We start from the raw sequence: 14,103 nt of genomic DNA on the forward strand, positions 1-14,103 counted from the left end.
GTAGCTCTATAACTAAGGATTCAGTCACAGAGACTTGGACAGAAAATACAAACTTTACATGTCTTCTCAGCTTTTAGAAATAGAACTGCCTGACACCTCACAATTCATATTTCTTAAAAATCTAACTGCTAAGTCATTTACAAACAAAGCTTGTACAATTATGTGCAATAGCCTCCTCTGGTGACCCCCAACAATTAGTATCCATTGTTAGCTGTTTTTTCTCTGCACAACTTCCAACTGTAATAATTATAGGCTACATCTTTATTTTTGTTGAGAAAGAAAGGCAAATACATGCTTGTTTCCACAGTTGTTTCATGTCCAATTTATTTAGTGTGTCTCCACATTTGTAGTTTATATTAATATGTAGCCATCTTAGAGCATATTTGTGAGAGTTTGTCAGACTTTTTGAAAGGCTAAGGATACTGTTCAATACTACTTCAAGAAAGGCCTGAGAAGTTAAAGTTATTTTTTTAAAGGAACAGGAAACTATTCTGAGTTATTTCTTATAAACAGGTAATGACTGCTCTTACGAATATTCTGCCCTGTGATTGGTGGGTGAGACTCTTCTGTCAAATACTTAAATTCTGCTCTCCCTTGCCAAAAATGAATGAATAAATACTTTAAAAGTGTTTTTTTCAAGTTTAATGTGATTAAAGCCTTTTCTGTGGAGTATTTGTACTGCTGCACATTTCAACCCAGCAGCTGAGAAGGTGCCCTGTGAAATATTTACGTGCTACTAACGAAGTGGGGGATAGAAGCCTTTTTCAGTCCATGTTTAGGTGTCATTTTTACCATTTGGGAGGATATTGTGTTTAAGAGAGAAAAATCTAAACCTTCAATACAATTCATCATGGTAGTGTCCATTTTCAGCCTAGATATAAAGATTTAAAAGGGATCATATAAAGCGCACCAGGAAACTAAGAAAATCAAGAGAACAAAATCTCTGAATATTTAAAGCTGCATGCCTGAGTCAGTACTGGGTATCAGAAGACAAGAAGGTAATTTAATATTTTGTTTTCCAGAAGCTGGGAATGGGCAACAGGGGATGGATCACTTGATGATTACCTGTTCTGTTCATTCCCTCTGGGGCACTTGGCTTTTGTCACTGTCGGAAGACAGGATACTGGGCTAGACACACCTTTGGTCTGACCCAGTATGGCCGTTCTTATCCATAACAACATACACACTAATAAGAAGGGCAAACTTTGCCTAGTTTCTAATTACCAGGCTAGAAAGCACCACCTACAATATGTTTTTCAGCTCCATTGAAGGTGAAAGTGCAAATGAAGAAAGTCACAAGCTTTCAAGACTGTAGCTTCTCCCTTAAAGAGGCAGTAATCAGAAGTTCAGACATTTAAAACAATTTTTCAACCTACATTATTTGTTAAGGGCTTGAGTCCCTGTGCCCACGGAAGTCTATGTTAAAAATTCTGTTGATTTCAGTAGTGCAGTACCAATCCTTAACACTAACATTAAGATAAAATTAGGCTACAGCAATCAAGCTAACAATCAAGAATCCTAAAAGGCAAGTTTCCTAGTGCAGCCTTAATTGAATCATGTTGCACATGCAGTGTACTTTGATATACATTTAATAACTATGACTAACCCACATATGTAAAGAAACCAGGATTAGAAAATGCTATCTATGTACAAATTGGCAGAAGTAACACTCTGCTAGAAACAGAATGTTTTATATTTCTGACTTTTCCATTCTAGATTCCCCAACATTAGTGTTTCATTAATGTGTTTGAATTAAATTTTTGTGTTTTTTTTAAAAGAAGACAAAAACAACCTACAAAAACAAATGGATCCGTGACTGCAAATGTTCAACATTTTAAATTATTCTAGGCACAGTAAATTATAAAAGCACAGTGTCACAGGGTGTTGTGGTTCAGGGGTGCAAATCCAGGCCAGACCACTGAGGGGTTGTGTCACCACTTGCCCTGTAACCGTAGGTGCCTTAGAATGCTTTGTTGTTGTAGCCCCCCACCTACCAGCATGCAGGTCACACCCTGAATGTCTATATGCCAGGCAACCCTGTGGGAGAAAAAGGGACCCGCTCTGGCCCCGTATGGAGCAGGGGCCTCATCCTACCTCAAGTCATATGAATGCAACATGGTCACTAGCTTGGACTTCTAATCAGCTGCTGACGGATCTCACAGTGCACACAGCTCTTCTAACTGCTTCTTGGTGAGCTCAGTATCTGCTTCTTTGCTCCTCCTGCCTTTTCTGCTTCTTACTCATTGTTACGCTTTCCTTTCTTCTAGTTCCCTTGCTTGAAATAAACAGAAAATAATAAAACTGTAACCACTGCATGCATCCGATGAAGTGAGTTGTAGCTCACAAAAGCTTATGCTCAAATAAATTTGTTAATCTCTAAAGTGCCACAAGTACTCCTTTTCTTTTTGCAAATACAGACTAACACGGCTGCTACTCTGAAACCTTTCTTTGACTGTTTCCAGCCTCGTGAGGTGGTCCTGGGAAGGCAGCCTTGGGGCTGGTGTCTGCAGTGCCTGTGCAATGAGAATCCTGCCCTGGCCAGAAAGAGGCTTTTAGAGCCCCTTGACACCACTCCAGCCCTTTTCCCAGCATAAAGGAGCTGGAGCAACCATGAACTAAGCTCCATGGACACGATAATGTTCATAGCTTTAAAAATGCTGAAAATACATTTTTGGATTGTTTTGCCTTTCCTGAAGAGGAATTAAAAGTGGTGAAGGAGGGGAGAGAAGCAGCCAAATCTAAAGGTTCTGTCACTAACAGTTTGAGTTATACAAGTGCAAACATTTCAGCTGGAATATATGGGGAAAATATCTTTTTGTTAATGCAGATATAACTCTCTCTAATACCTCAATCAATTTTGCTCTAAGTTCCCAGAGTGTAGGGAGCCTCCTTTTCTTTGAGACCAACTATGGAAAATTTCAGCCCAATTTTCCCCCACAAAAAAACTGAAAAAGATGTTAGAAAAGGATCCAGAGATCAGTCTCAACTATTGAATCTGTGCTTCATGAATACCATAATATTCCTGGTTAGAGTGTAAACTGACAACTGCTATATAGAACCACAGTGAAAAGTGGTAGATTTCAAAGCAAGGAATCCAGTTGCTGCCCACATGATGATTATAAAAGGCCTGTAATTAAAGGCTGGTCATCACGGTTCAACTACTGCACAGCATCTTAGGTATTTTCAGTGCTACCATATATAAATAAGATAGGCCCAAGCCACTGACGGTTCAAATCAGATTTGGAGTCTGTTACTTATGTAACAATGCGGCATGTGCAAATTCAGGGACAGGGAGTGGTGGTGTCTGTTTTGCCTATTACAGAGAGATGTTCCCTAAACATATGTCCCAGTTTTGAAAACCCCACCCTAGTGTTTGGGGCTGGGGAGTTCATGTCATTTCATGCTCTGGTTTGGGACTTATCTCTAATCATTTTGAGGAAGGCCTTTTAATTTAATTGTCCCTAACATGAGTGAACAGAGTATTCTGAAATCCTGTCTGTGTAAACACCTAACTTTAGAAATCTTGAATTATACACCTAAGAGACTAAGCTATAATTTTGTGTCTCTATATATATTTATTTCTAAATTATGGATATGTACCACTCAATTATATCTAAGACTTATATGTCAGTTTTGCAGCATACTCAGTTGCAAATTTCACACTCGGCCTTACGCTTTCCACTAAAGACACAAGTGAGCATCTTTGGAAAGGCTATTTCAGAACACTGGTACTTGTGTGCAAGGCTTTTTGATGAGTTTCTCCAAGAGTGGAAACTGATGTGTCTTAGACAACATTCTTGAAAGTAATGTACTATTCTGGATAACTTTTTTTTTTCTGCAATGAATTTCAGCCCTGAATAAAGCTGCTTCTGACCACAACAGCTGGGTATACCACCTCCACTAGCTCTTCAGAGTGTTGTCAAATACCTGAGAATTTCAGGAGGACTCCAGGGTATCGGAGTGACAGTGTCTGACCTATAGACTGATTTGCAGAGTGAAAAATAGAAATGTCCCACTGTCTGAAAACATATTTCACCAGACTCCCAGAAGAGTGGACTCTGCAGAACTCCTTCCAGAGAATTTAAACCTGTAGCCAAGGCTGACTGGAATGCATAACTGGAGAGCAAATCAAGGTGCTACCTCAGCAGCCCTAACCCAGGGGATGAGTATATGTCCCCTAGGACTGCCTCTGCAGTGCTCAAAGGCTGCATCTCCATTAGACTTTTTTTTTTGTGGGGGAGTGGGATGTGACGGTTCTCAGGGCACTCAGCACTGAGAGTCACCTTGTTACCTTCTGGTTCTGGAGTGAGGGAGTCTTCCCTGTGTCTGCCTGCCTGGGCGTTAGGTCCCTAACATCACCAGCCTTTCAGCAACTCGAGCACTGTCTTTGTCTTGCAGGTTACCAAGAAGAACACTCTGGTTCTTGAATCCTTGACACTGGCTACTCACAGAAATATCAAATCCTCTTCCCCACACAAAGGAGCAGTTGTATCCCATTTTACCAGTTTTACCTTAAACTCCCTGATACTGTATAACTGTGTACTTGTAATGAAGCAAAAGGTTTCCTAAAGAAAGAATAGAAATTCTACTAGAAACACAAGAAGGAGATGGAATAGAAAACAAAATCATAAAATGTGAACCTGGATCTACACTCAGCAATAGTTACCTTTCCTATCTAATAAAGGGTTTCTTCCGAAGTTCAGTCTGTTGTAGAGTTGGCTGGCTTCACAGGAACCAGGATCCCATTTTTCATGAGAACATCCCTGCTCCCTAAGATGTCTGCTTAGTACAAGGATCCAGAGTTCTGCCTTTCCCCACTCCATGTTGTACTGAAACAGTCTTTTGTCTTTATTCATAGGCAGGGTGATCCCGTCTGATGTAATGTTCCTTTTTTAACTCCAAGTGGTTTCAGTTGTTGGAAATTGTCTCTGATGGTTTTCCATTGAAAGTCTTGGGATGGAACAAGGCTATACAATTGAGCCTGCAATGTCACTCACCAGGACTCACCAGGGTGAGGTGACAATTCCCCTCGCCTAAATGGACAATTATCCACTTATGTATTGTCCCGTGGTGACTAACTTTTTACTCCAAGTCCAGATAAAGCTTACTTTCAATATAAATACATTATTTCTTAGTATTACCCATACATATTTCTCTCAATGATTATGAATCTTAACAAGTTACAAGCTTTCTGTTGATACCCTGCATGTTATTCTTTATGGATAAATATCCTGTAAGACATGTTTGGCGCAGCGTTTGTTGGGACTGAGGTGAGAGTTTTTTGCAAAGAACAAGGGAGCCTTTGCCAAGGAGCCTCTGTGTCATTGGGGATATTTTTCATTATTGCATAACCACGGGTCAGAGTGCTAGTGTAGACAGGTAATTGGTGATTTTAGTACTGTGTCCACTAACTGTGCTTAGGTCTAGATGACATGATTGTAAGTCCTGGGGAATGCAGCTCTACACCAGCACTGCCAATGTTGTCAATGCTAGTAGAGCTCTACTAGTGGAATACACTTTCCCAGAGAAGTCTAATGTAGACAAGGTCTGTTTCAGAGTGTCTGCTAGAAGCAGAAGGGCTACAACCAATCCTTCCCACAGCATAAAGTTTGTAATTTTTTGCTTTAACTTTTCCTATTGGGGTGTATGTTCAGTACTAACTGGGAGGGAAGGAAAGTCTTCTACTGAATCATCATCACCACCACTTACTGCAGCACCCAGCAGATTACTTGGACTCCCACCTATACACTGATGCAGCCTGCCCTTGGTTAATTTGTGAGTTCTTGCAGGATCACACAGTATAACATAGAATGACTGCAAGTTTTAGCCCTCAGACTGGTCTTAGTTTTCTAGCCTCGGCATCTTTACAGTTTTATGGTTATCTAGAGCAGGGGTTCTAATACCTTTTTCTTTCTGAGGCCCCCCCAAACATGCCATAAAAACTCCATGGCCCACCTGTGCCACAACAACTGGTTGTCTGCATATAAAAGTCAGGGATAGCAAGCAGGGCAATTGCCCAGGGCCCCACAACACAGGGGGTCCTGTGAAGCTAAGTTGCTCAGGCTTCTGCTTCAGCCCCAGGTGGCGGGGCTCAGGGGCCTGGGCTTCAGCCCCAGGCAGTGAGACTTCGGCTTTCTGCGCTGGACCCCAGCAAGTCTAACACTGGTCCTGCTTGGTGGACCCCCTGAAACCTGCTCGGCCCCCTACCCCCCCGGGGCCCTGGTCCCCTGGTTGAGAACCACTGATCTAGAGTTACATCTAGAGCTACAGTAAAAAGGATTTAAAAATACACAAAGTGAAGACCAAGAGTTTGGAAGGGGTGTCTATGTCTATGGGAGTCCAAGGCCATGAATCAACCTGTAACTAATGGAAGTTAAGAAGAAACTTTCCCTATGAGTAGGTTATTTTATAGCTGTCTGCTGCAGGGTTTCTTGCACCTTCTACTGAGGCATCTGGTATTGGCCAGAGAGAGAATATATGGCTAGCTGGACTACTGGTCAAATCTTGTATGGCAGTTTGTGTTCCTATATTCTACTATTAGGAATAAATCAGTTGTGGGGAACCTGTTGTGACTGCAAACTTAATTAGAAAAGCTCATATGGGCTTTGGAGTTAGGTGAGCCAGTTTAGGCCTTGGACATTCAAGAATGCAGTACTATATGAGTCCTGAAAACTGGGATTCCAGTAATGAAATGGGGCTACCATGGTTCTCCCCATCTTTCAACCACTGCCTGGAGTATTAGTCATCAAGCATTAGATTGTTATGTTACCTTCATTAAAGTTGCACATTTCTGCCAAATTTCTATGTAAAAAATCATTTGTTCTCTTTTGCTTCACCCCTCAGCAAATTTCAAGGGGTGTCTTTCTTTCATTTTAAACTGCTAAAAAAGCAAATAACATTTTGGTTTAAATATCTCATTCTTAAAAACAAATATTCTTCATGCATTTGATGTGTTTTTAAAGAAGCCATTTTGTATGAAAAACCAGAAAACTCTACAAACAAGCAAGCCCTTACATATTTTCCACCATTCATTTTCTTTGCTTTTTTTTTGCATGTGAAACTTTTTCATAGAAAAATGGGCCAACTTTTTGAGTGTGTGCTTTGTGTATCACAGAAACAAAGGTCGCAGCTTCAGTCAACTTATTACTAATGTTCTCTGATTTTCCTAATGAAATGACATCTCATTAGATTTTAATTACTTTACATGAAAGTCTCCTAACATTTCCTTATTCATTTAGTTAATTATTAAAACAAGTCCAGGGAAATATTAACTTTCTTTGTTTTCAAAGTCTTATCAGTAGGAATGAAGTTATGATGGGGAAAAACAAGCTTCTTATTGACAGGGAGAGAGACGTTGGAAGACAGCTCTGTTCTTAAAGCAGATTAATGTTTTATCAGAGATAGGAAAAAGATATAACACAGGACAAAAAGCCAGGAGGTAAAATATATGCTTCATCATAGTTGACAGTGTACGTTTTATCAGCTAATATCCATGTCTTCCTGCTTTAATTGTTTCACAGAGAAAACACACTGATATTTCTGTGTGTCCAAAGGCATCCAAGAGAAAGAATATCCCAAAATATTAAAAATATTAGACCGATTCAAGTGGCCACAAATTGTGTGTGTAAGCGTTTCATAACCTTAGAATCAAAATTTCTTGTTTCATAATTTTACAATACTACTGGTATTCTAAAGGATATTTAAATATAAAATGTTACCATGGGGCGTTGCCTATAAATGTTGTACCAAATGATATGTGTATGACATTCACTCATTAGGAGCTGTAGGGAGATCACCCACACATTTGTTTCACATAGGCTGTTGAATAGTAATAACTTCTAGTCATTTGCAGCCTGTGCTAGATATGATTGTGTGACCTAGCCCCTCTAAGCTCATTACTAATCCTCTGAGCCATCTCATACCAAAGGAAGGTAGATTTTAAATTGACTGCAAAATAGAGATTGCTGAAAAGAAAACTTGAATGGCTTGGATTTGGATCTGATTTAATCCAAACACCCAGTGAAAGTGTTTGGGTAAATAGTTATTATTTGGGCTCTGTTCTGTATAATATACAGCAATAGGCAATGTGGTTTCCATGCTATCACCATTACCTCACTGAACTGATTCTTTATATGCAGTCTATGCACATTGTGGATTATCATAGCAATGTTGCTCTTGCAGAGTTCACATGTGTTTCAGAAGATCTCAACCCAGATTTTCAAAAGAACTCTGCTCTTATGCATATACTTAAATAAGGGACACACGCAGCAGCAACCAGTGATTCACAAGATTTTCAAAATATCATATTATTTTCAGAGGTCCACTGAAAACCTGGCCACTTACTATGATGCCTATCTGGGAGATGAGCTCAACTGAAAATCAGTGCAAAATGAAACCTGCTTGGTGTATCTGAAAAGCTGAATGTTAAAGTTGAACTTTGTACTTTTCTTCCTCTTGTGGTTCTCCCTGATAGCATTCTGTTGCACAAGAATAACTGCTGCTGCAACTGAAATGATTATTTTGTCAGCTGATCTGGGTCAGTATTCTTGCAAATATTTTATCACCTTTCTTTTGGGAAAGTTCAACCCAAATGGCTTACAATCTTTACTATGCAGTGGACAGGAGCTTACAATTCTCAGTGTCAACCTATTTACCAACAAAAAGAGTGACAATATGCAAAGGAACAATGGTTATTTAATGGGGAAGCAGAAAGGAACAAGAGACTTACGGTTGGTGCATTACATTGAATTTGTTCAACTCATAGTCTGATATATTCTGAAAAGAGAGAAAAAAAGAATATATATTTTTTATCAAGAAATATTATCAAGAAAATATATTTTAAAAACAAATTAAAGGGTTAATCTAGATTGAGATCAGTGTATTGTCTGAAGTTCTGAATTAAGCAATTATTTTTTAAAATTTGCCCTTAGTTTATGAAGTCACAAGGCTATCTAGCCTGAGTTAAAGCTTAACTTTTATGACTAGCATTTGGTAACATTTCTGGAAGGTAGCTCACACATACCATGCAGTTATGAATTTAATCTGGAATGTCACAGATTAACAAGCACTGGCTAATGGATTATTTTAAAAAAAGTGATAAACCATCTTGCATGGTATTTCTCCTGTCTTGTTCTATCACAGACTTTCCAGCTATATTCTCCTCTCTTCAGGAGCTTTCATTGAAATCAGGGAGGTTGGGGTACAAATTGGTGGGAGGTAGAAACATGTCAGAGTTTGGTCTGTTACTTGACTGGGTTTTGTATCACTCTTCATCTGCAATTTCAGGAAATGAACAGCAGAATACAAGTCAAACTTTCAGCCTGGGCTTTAAGTAGTTGCTAATGATATTTCTGAGTTCAATGTTGGATGTGGCCATGTTGTGGTGAAAATCATCATTTGTGGTAACGACAACTGCACTGTACCTTTGAACTCTTGGGGAGTGGGAAGGAGGTGCATCCCCCACTGATTTCAACAGAAGCAGCAGGCCCCCAGTGTGACCCTGATTATGGAAGGAACTGTAGCCCAATTTCTATTTACAAATTGCACGGAGTGGATTGGTTTCCTGCTTGTGGCTTGAGGTTCCCTAAGCACAGGACAGATGGATGTGAAGTCTTTGAAGTTGAGGCTTTGGTGTAAACTGTTGCTCTCCAGTGACTTCAGCAATACTGACTTCATTGTAACCCAATTGACTTGCTTACATCAATTCTCACTGTGCCCATCTGACTTTTAAAAAAACAAGCTGTCCCATTTGTTTTCCTCATTCACTTGTCCCTTGGCATTACAGACAAATTGATGCCAAACACATACAATTAAAATGAGAAACTAGAGCAACAACAATCAAATGAATTGAACACATTAAGTGATGCACATGGAAGATCTGAGTCAAAGCATCTCTCTTCAGCCTATATTTAAATTCAAGTGTATCTGCATCTCATTGTTATTTGATATTTGTTGGAAAATATGTTATTTCAGACAGTAGAAAACCCTTCATATTTAAAACTTATCCTATAATTATACTGTAACACACAGCAGCTGCTGAACTGCACATAGTGTGTACAATAATTAGTGGATGATTTGCCACATCTGGAAATCAGCAAATTCCTTTGGAGCTTTTAAAAGTATATCTAGCTGTCTTATTGACATATGGCACATTTGTGAGTTTAAGTACAGTCAGCAACTAACAAGCATCCAGATCCCCATTGTAGAAAACTGACCAGTTATATTAATGTCATTATCTTCTATCATTAAATCATTTTAATCCTGAGGAGACAGAACCCCACACATCTTATTCAATACCTTTAGTTCATGATCACTCCCCTTTCACCATAAAACTAGCAGCTTATTTTCATTTCTTTACCAGCAGTTTTGGTCATCCTCTCACTTACGTTCAATGAAATGTATATTAAGATTCCTAAGGCAAAACCACTCTGTGAATTGCAACTAATATTCTGATTTTTTTCTACTGCAACAGTCTCCAGAGGGATTATTTAATTTGGAATCATATTAGTGCCCCAAAAGGCTGCATGAAGCCACAAGGATGGAATCTAACCCTGTCTATACCGATGCCAGCTGGTAGTACAATTGATGTACTGGATTAATGAAGTAATCACATGAGAACTCATTCTGGCTCTAAAGCTGTCTGTCTCATGTGCGTGTCTGCGTGCATACACACAAAATTAATAGACATTCTCCTAGCAATATTAGGTTCATATTTGGATCCCTTTTCCCTACACTGGGGAATGTTTGGATTCAGAGTTCTAGTTTTTATTAGAGCTAGCCCAGAGTTGTGAAGTTCATATCTGAACTTCCCAAAGTTTGAGGGGATTGGAATCCAGGGTTTTAGGTGAGCCCCATCTCTTCTCAGCTTGTTTAACATATTCACTTTTGCAGCAAATTGTATCCCTGATCATAGTTGTGTGGCAAGAAAAATCATGACTTAAAACAAAGTACAAAAATACCATGCAAACTCAGCATTCAGGAAATTACATGATGGTTTGTGGGAGGTGACTCCTCTCAAGTTTTCATTATTCACTACCTCTATTGTTACCCATTTTAGAGGTTATAATAGGTGCTGCATGTGACTCATACTGGCAAGACTTGGGATATGTTGCATATGTAAAGGACAAAAACATTAAAATTGTTTCTTCCCTGGAGGGAGTTCAGCTACAGGACACATAATGAGCAACGAATGGGGCAGACAAGAGACTTTGTTCTCTAGGACTTCCTGTGTTAAACTGAAAGAGAACCTAATAGGTATGTGCTTACATTAAAGATATACACATGCTATACTGTCCTTTAAATATACTTCAAAAGAAGTTAAAATAAATTGGAACTCATGAGATTGGTGTCCAGTTTTTAAATGTTCACAACAGGACCTCACTAACTTTTGTTTTGTACCAGAGCTAGAGCAATATTATGTTTAGCAACTTTGGTACTGTCGGAACAATCCACTTTAATGTTCAGCAAATTAGTCACCATAAAATGCTTTGCCCTTTCCTTACTATCTGTATCACAGCTTCTTTATTCCTCTGGTGTAGCTCCCTCTTAAAGTAATTAACCAGCCACAGTGGCTGTGGAGAAATTCTTAATAATTCTGTTTTAGCTAACAACTGACAACTACTTTCCTATCTGCTCCTTGCTTCTTCAGTCCCCTGACTTCTACTTTTCCACCCATGAGGTAGCAGGGAAGGTTACAATAACACATTTAACTGACTAAAAGAAAAACAAAGACCATCTAAGGAGCACAAGCTCCCTCTAGCCGCTTGGAGCAGCAAGACATTTTTTCTCCTGATAGAAGATTCAAAAGTTCCCTGTAGAGGGATCTGGCATGTTTTACCCTAAGCATTTGGTTCAGAGTTTCTGCTAAGTCTTCAGGAATTCCTAGCTGAGGTATTAATGGGAGTTGATAGAAGAGCCTCCCAGATGTCCCTGAAAAGGGATTGTTTTGGTATTGATTCCTCTCATGGTTATGAGCCATTTTTTCCACGATGATTTAAAGTGGGTGGCTATGAATAAAACTAATATGTTGTCATGGATATTTTTAGTAAAAGTCATGGACAGGTCACGGGTAATAAAGAAAAAATCACAGAAGCCTGTGACCTTTTTACTCCGTGACTTTTACCAAAAATATCCATCACAAAATGGGGAATTCAGCTGTGTGGTCCCCACACCGCCTCCTGTGGCTAGGCAGATGCAGCTCTGGGGGGCCCCTGCTGCCTGTGGCAGCCAGGAGCTCCAGGGTACCCCAACAGACCCTGGAGCTCCTGGCCACCACTGGCTGAAGTCACGGAGGTCGCTGGAAGTCACCCCCTCCAGCAACCCCCAAATACTCCTCCCAGTACCCAAAACCCCTCCAGCACCTCCTAAATATCCTCTCCCAGTACACACATGCACCCAGCACCACCCAAGTACCCCCTCCAATACTCCCAAATACCCCTCCCAGTACACACACAACACTCCAGCATCCCCCTTTAGTACCCCCAAATACTCCTCCCAGTATACACACAGTCTTCCAGCACCCCCAAATACCCTCTCCCAGTACACACACCACTGCAGCTTCCCTCTCTAGTACCCCCCAAATATCATTCCCAGTAGATAAACATCCCTCCAGTACCCCTCAAATACCCCCTCCAGCACTATCGCCAAATACCTCTCCCAGGACACACCCCTCTCTAGCACCCCCAAATGCCCCTCCCTTTACACACACACCTCTCTAGAACCCCCCAAATACCCCTCCCTTCACACACACCTCTCTAGAACCCCCCAAATACTCCTTCCTGTATGTACACAGCCACTAGCACCCCAAAATACACCCTCCAGTATTCCCCAAATATACCCTCCCAGTACATACACACACACCCCTCCAGCACTCCTCCAAATTCTCCTCCCAGTACATACACAAATACCTTTTCCCAGTGTACACACTCTTCCAGCACCCCCCAAATTATCCCTCCAATACTCCCAATACATACACACCCCTCCAGCACCATTCAAGTACCTCTTCCAGCACACACACCCCTCCAGCACCTCCAGTACACTTTCCAGTACACACAGACCCTTCCAGCACCCCCAAAATGTCCCCATCAGCACCCACTCTCCCACACCCTCCTCTTGGCCGTGTCCTTTATTTGGGAACTTGAAATATGATAACTCTATCGAAGATCACTGGAAATCTGTAAAGGGTCAGACTTTAGCTTGAATGGAGATAGTGGGGATTCTCTGGATTGTTTGCTTTGCAAACAATTCATATTGCTTGATAAGGTTCTCAGTATGTGACCACAAAATTATATATTTATACTGCTGACCTTGTCATCACTTGACAATACTGGGGATTTTCTGGACTCTTCGCTTTGCACACGTACGTTATTGCTTGTTAAGATTCTCAGTGTCTGACCAGAAAGTGATGTATTTATATTGCTGACTTTGTCATCACCTGACAATAGAATCATAGAACTGGAAGGGACCTTGAGAGGTGATCTAGTCCAGTCCCCTGCACACATGGGAGGACTAAGTATTATCTAGACCATCCCTGACAGGTGTTTGTCTAACCTGCTCTTAAAAATCTCCAATGATGGAGATTCCACAACCTCCCTAGGCAATTTATTCCAGTGCTTAACCACCCTGACAGTTAGGAAGTTTTTCCTAATGTCTAATACTAAGAGTTATTTTCTGTTCTATTTCTAGATGACAATCGGCTAATCCTAAAGCTTCATTGGATCACGTAGGAACTTTGGAATATCTGCCTCCAAAAATGCATGTACTATGCTGATGGAATCAAAAGGGACTACCAAATGTTAAGAGAGAAAACCAGTCATATGGTGTTCTTCCCTGGTGTAAACTGTGCACCAGAAAATTATACTGGTTCAAATGGTAAGCCCAACATAATATTCTCAAGGGTTAGTATTCAAAAGGATTGATACGACTTGATAGATTTGGAAGTAAATCGACTACTGCACATGTAGATGTGCTGTTTTTCGGGTGTCCATACGTATATGTCAGGCTCTAATTCTCTGACAGAATATTGCAGCTTAGGAGATATCAATACTCCAGATCTCAAAGCACCTGATCTCTGTACTTGTTCTACAGTAGTAGCTGTAGCTGATG

At 40.3% G+C, this 14,103-nt stretch overlaps 1 protein-coding gene across 9 annotated transcripts in view; it reads right to left on the reverse strand.

Moving 5' to 3' along the window:
* Positions 1 to 14,103, reverse strand: part of BLNK (B cell linker) — a 129,937-nt gene that overhangs the window by 78,655 nt on the left and 37,179 nt on the right. For all 9 annotated transcript variants that reach the window (XM_043518298.1, XM_038409620.2, XM_043518292.1 and 6 more), the window contains one exon: positions 8,729 to 8,775. In XM_043518298.1, the coding sequence (XP_043374233.1) occupies positions 8,729 to 8,775 (47 nt within the window). The remainder of the gene's footprint in view (positions 1 to 8,728; positions 8,776 to 14,103) is intronic.

Source organism: Dermochelys coriacea, chromosome 7, assembly GCF_009764565.3.
Source record: "Dermochelys coriacea isolate rDerCor1 chromosome 7, rDerCor1.pri.v4, whole genome shotgun sequence".
NCBI classification, from domain to species: Eukaryota; Metazoa; Chordata; order Testudines; family Dermochelyidae; genus Dermochelys; species Dermochelys coriacea.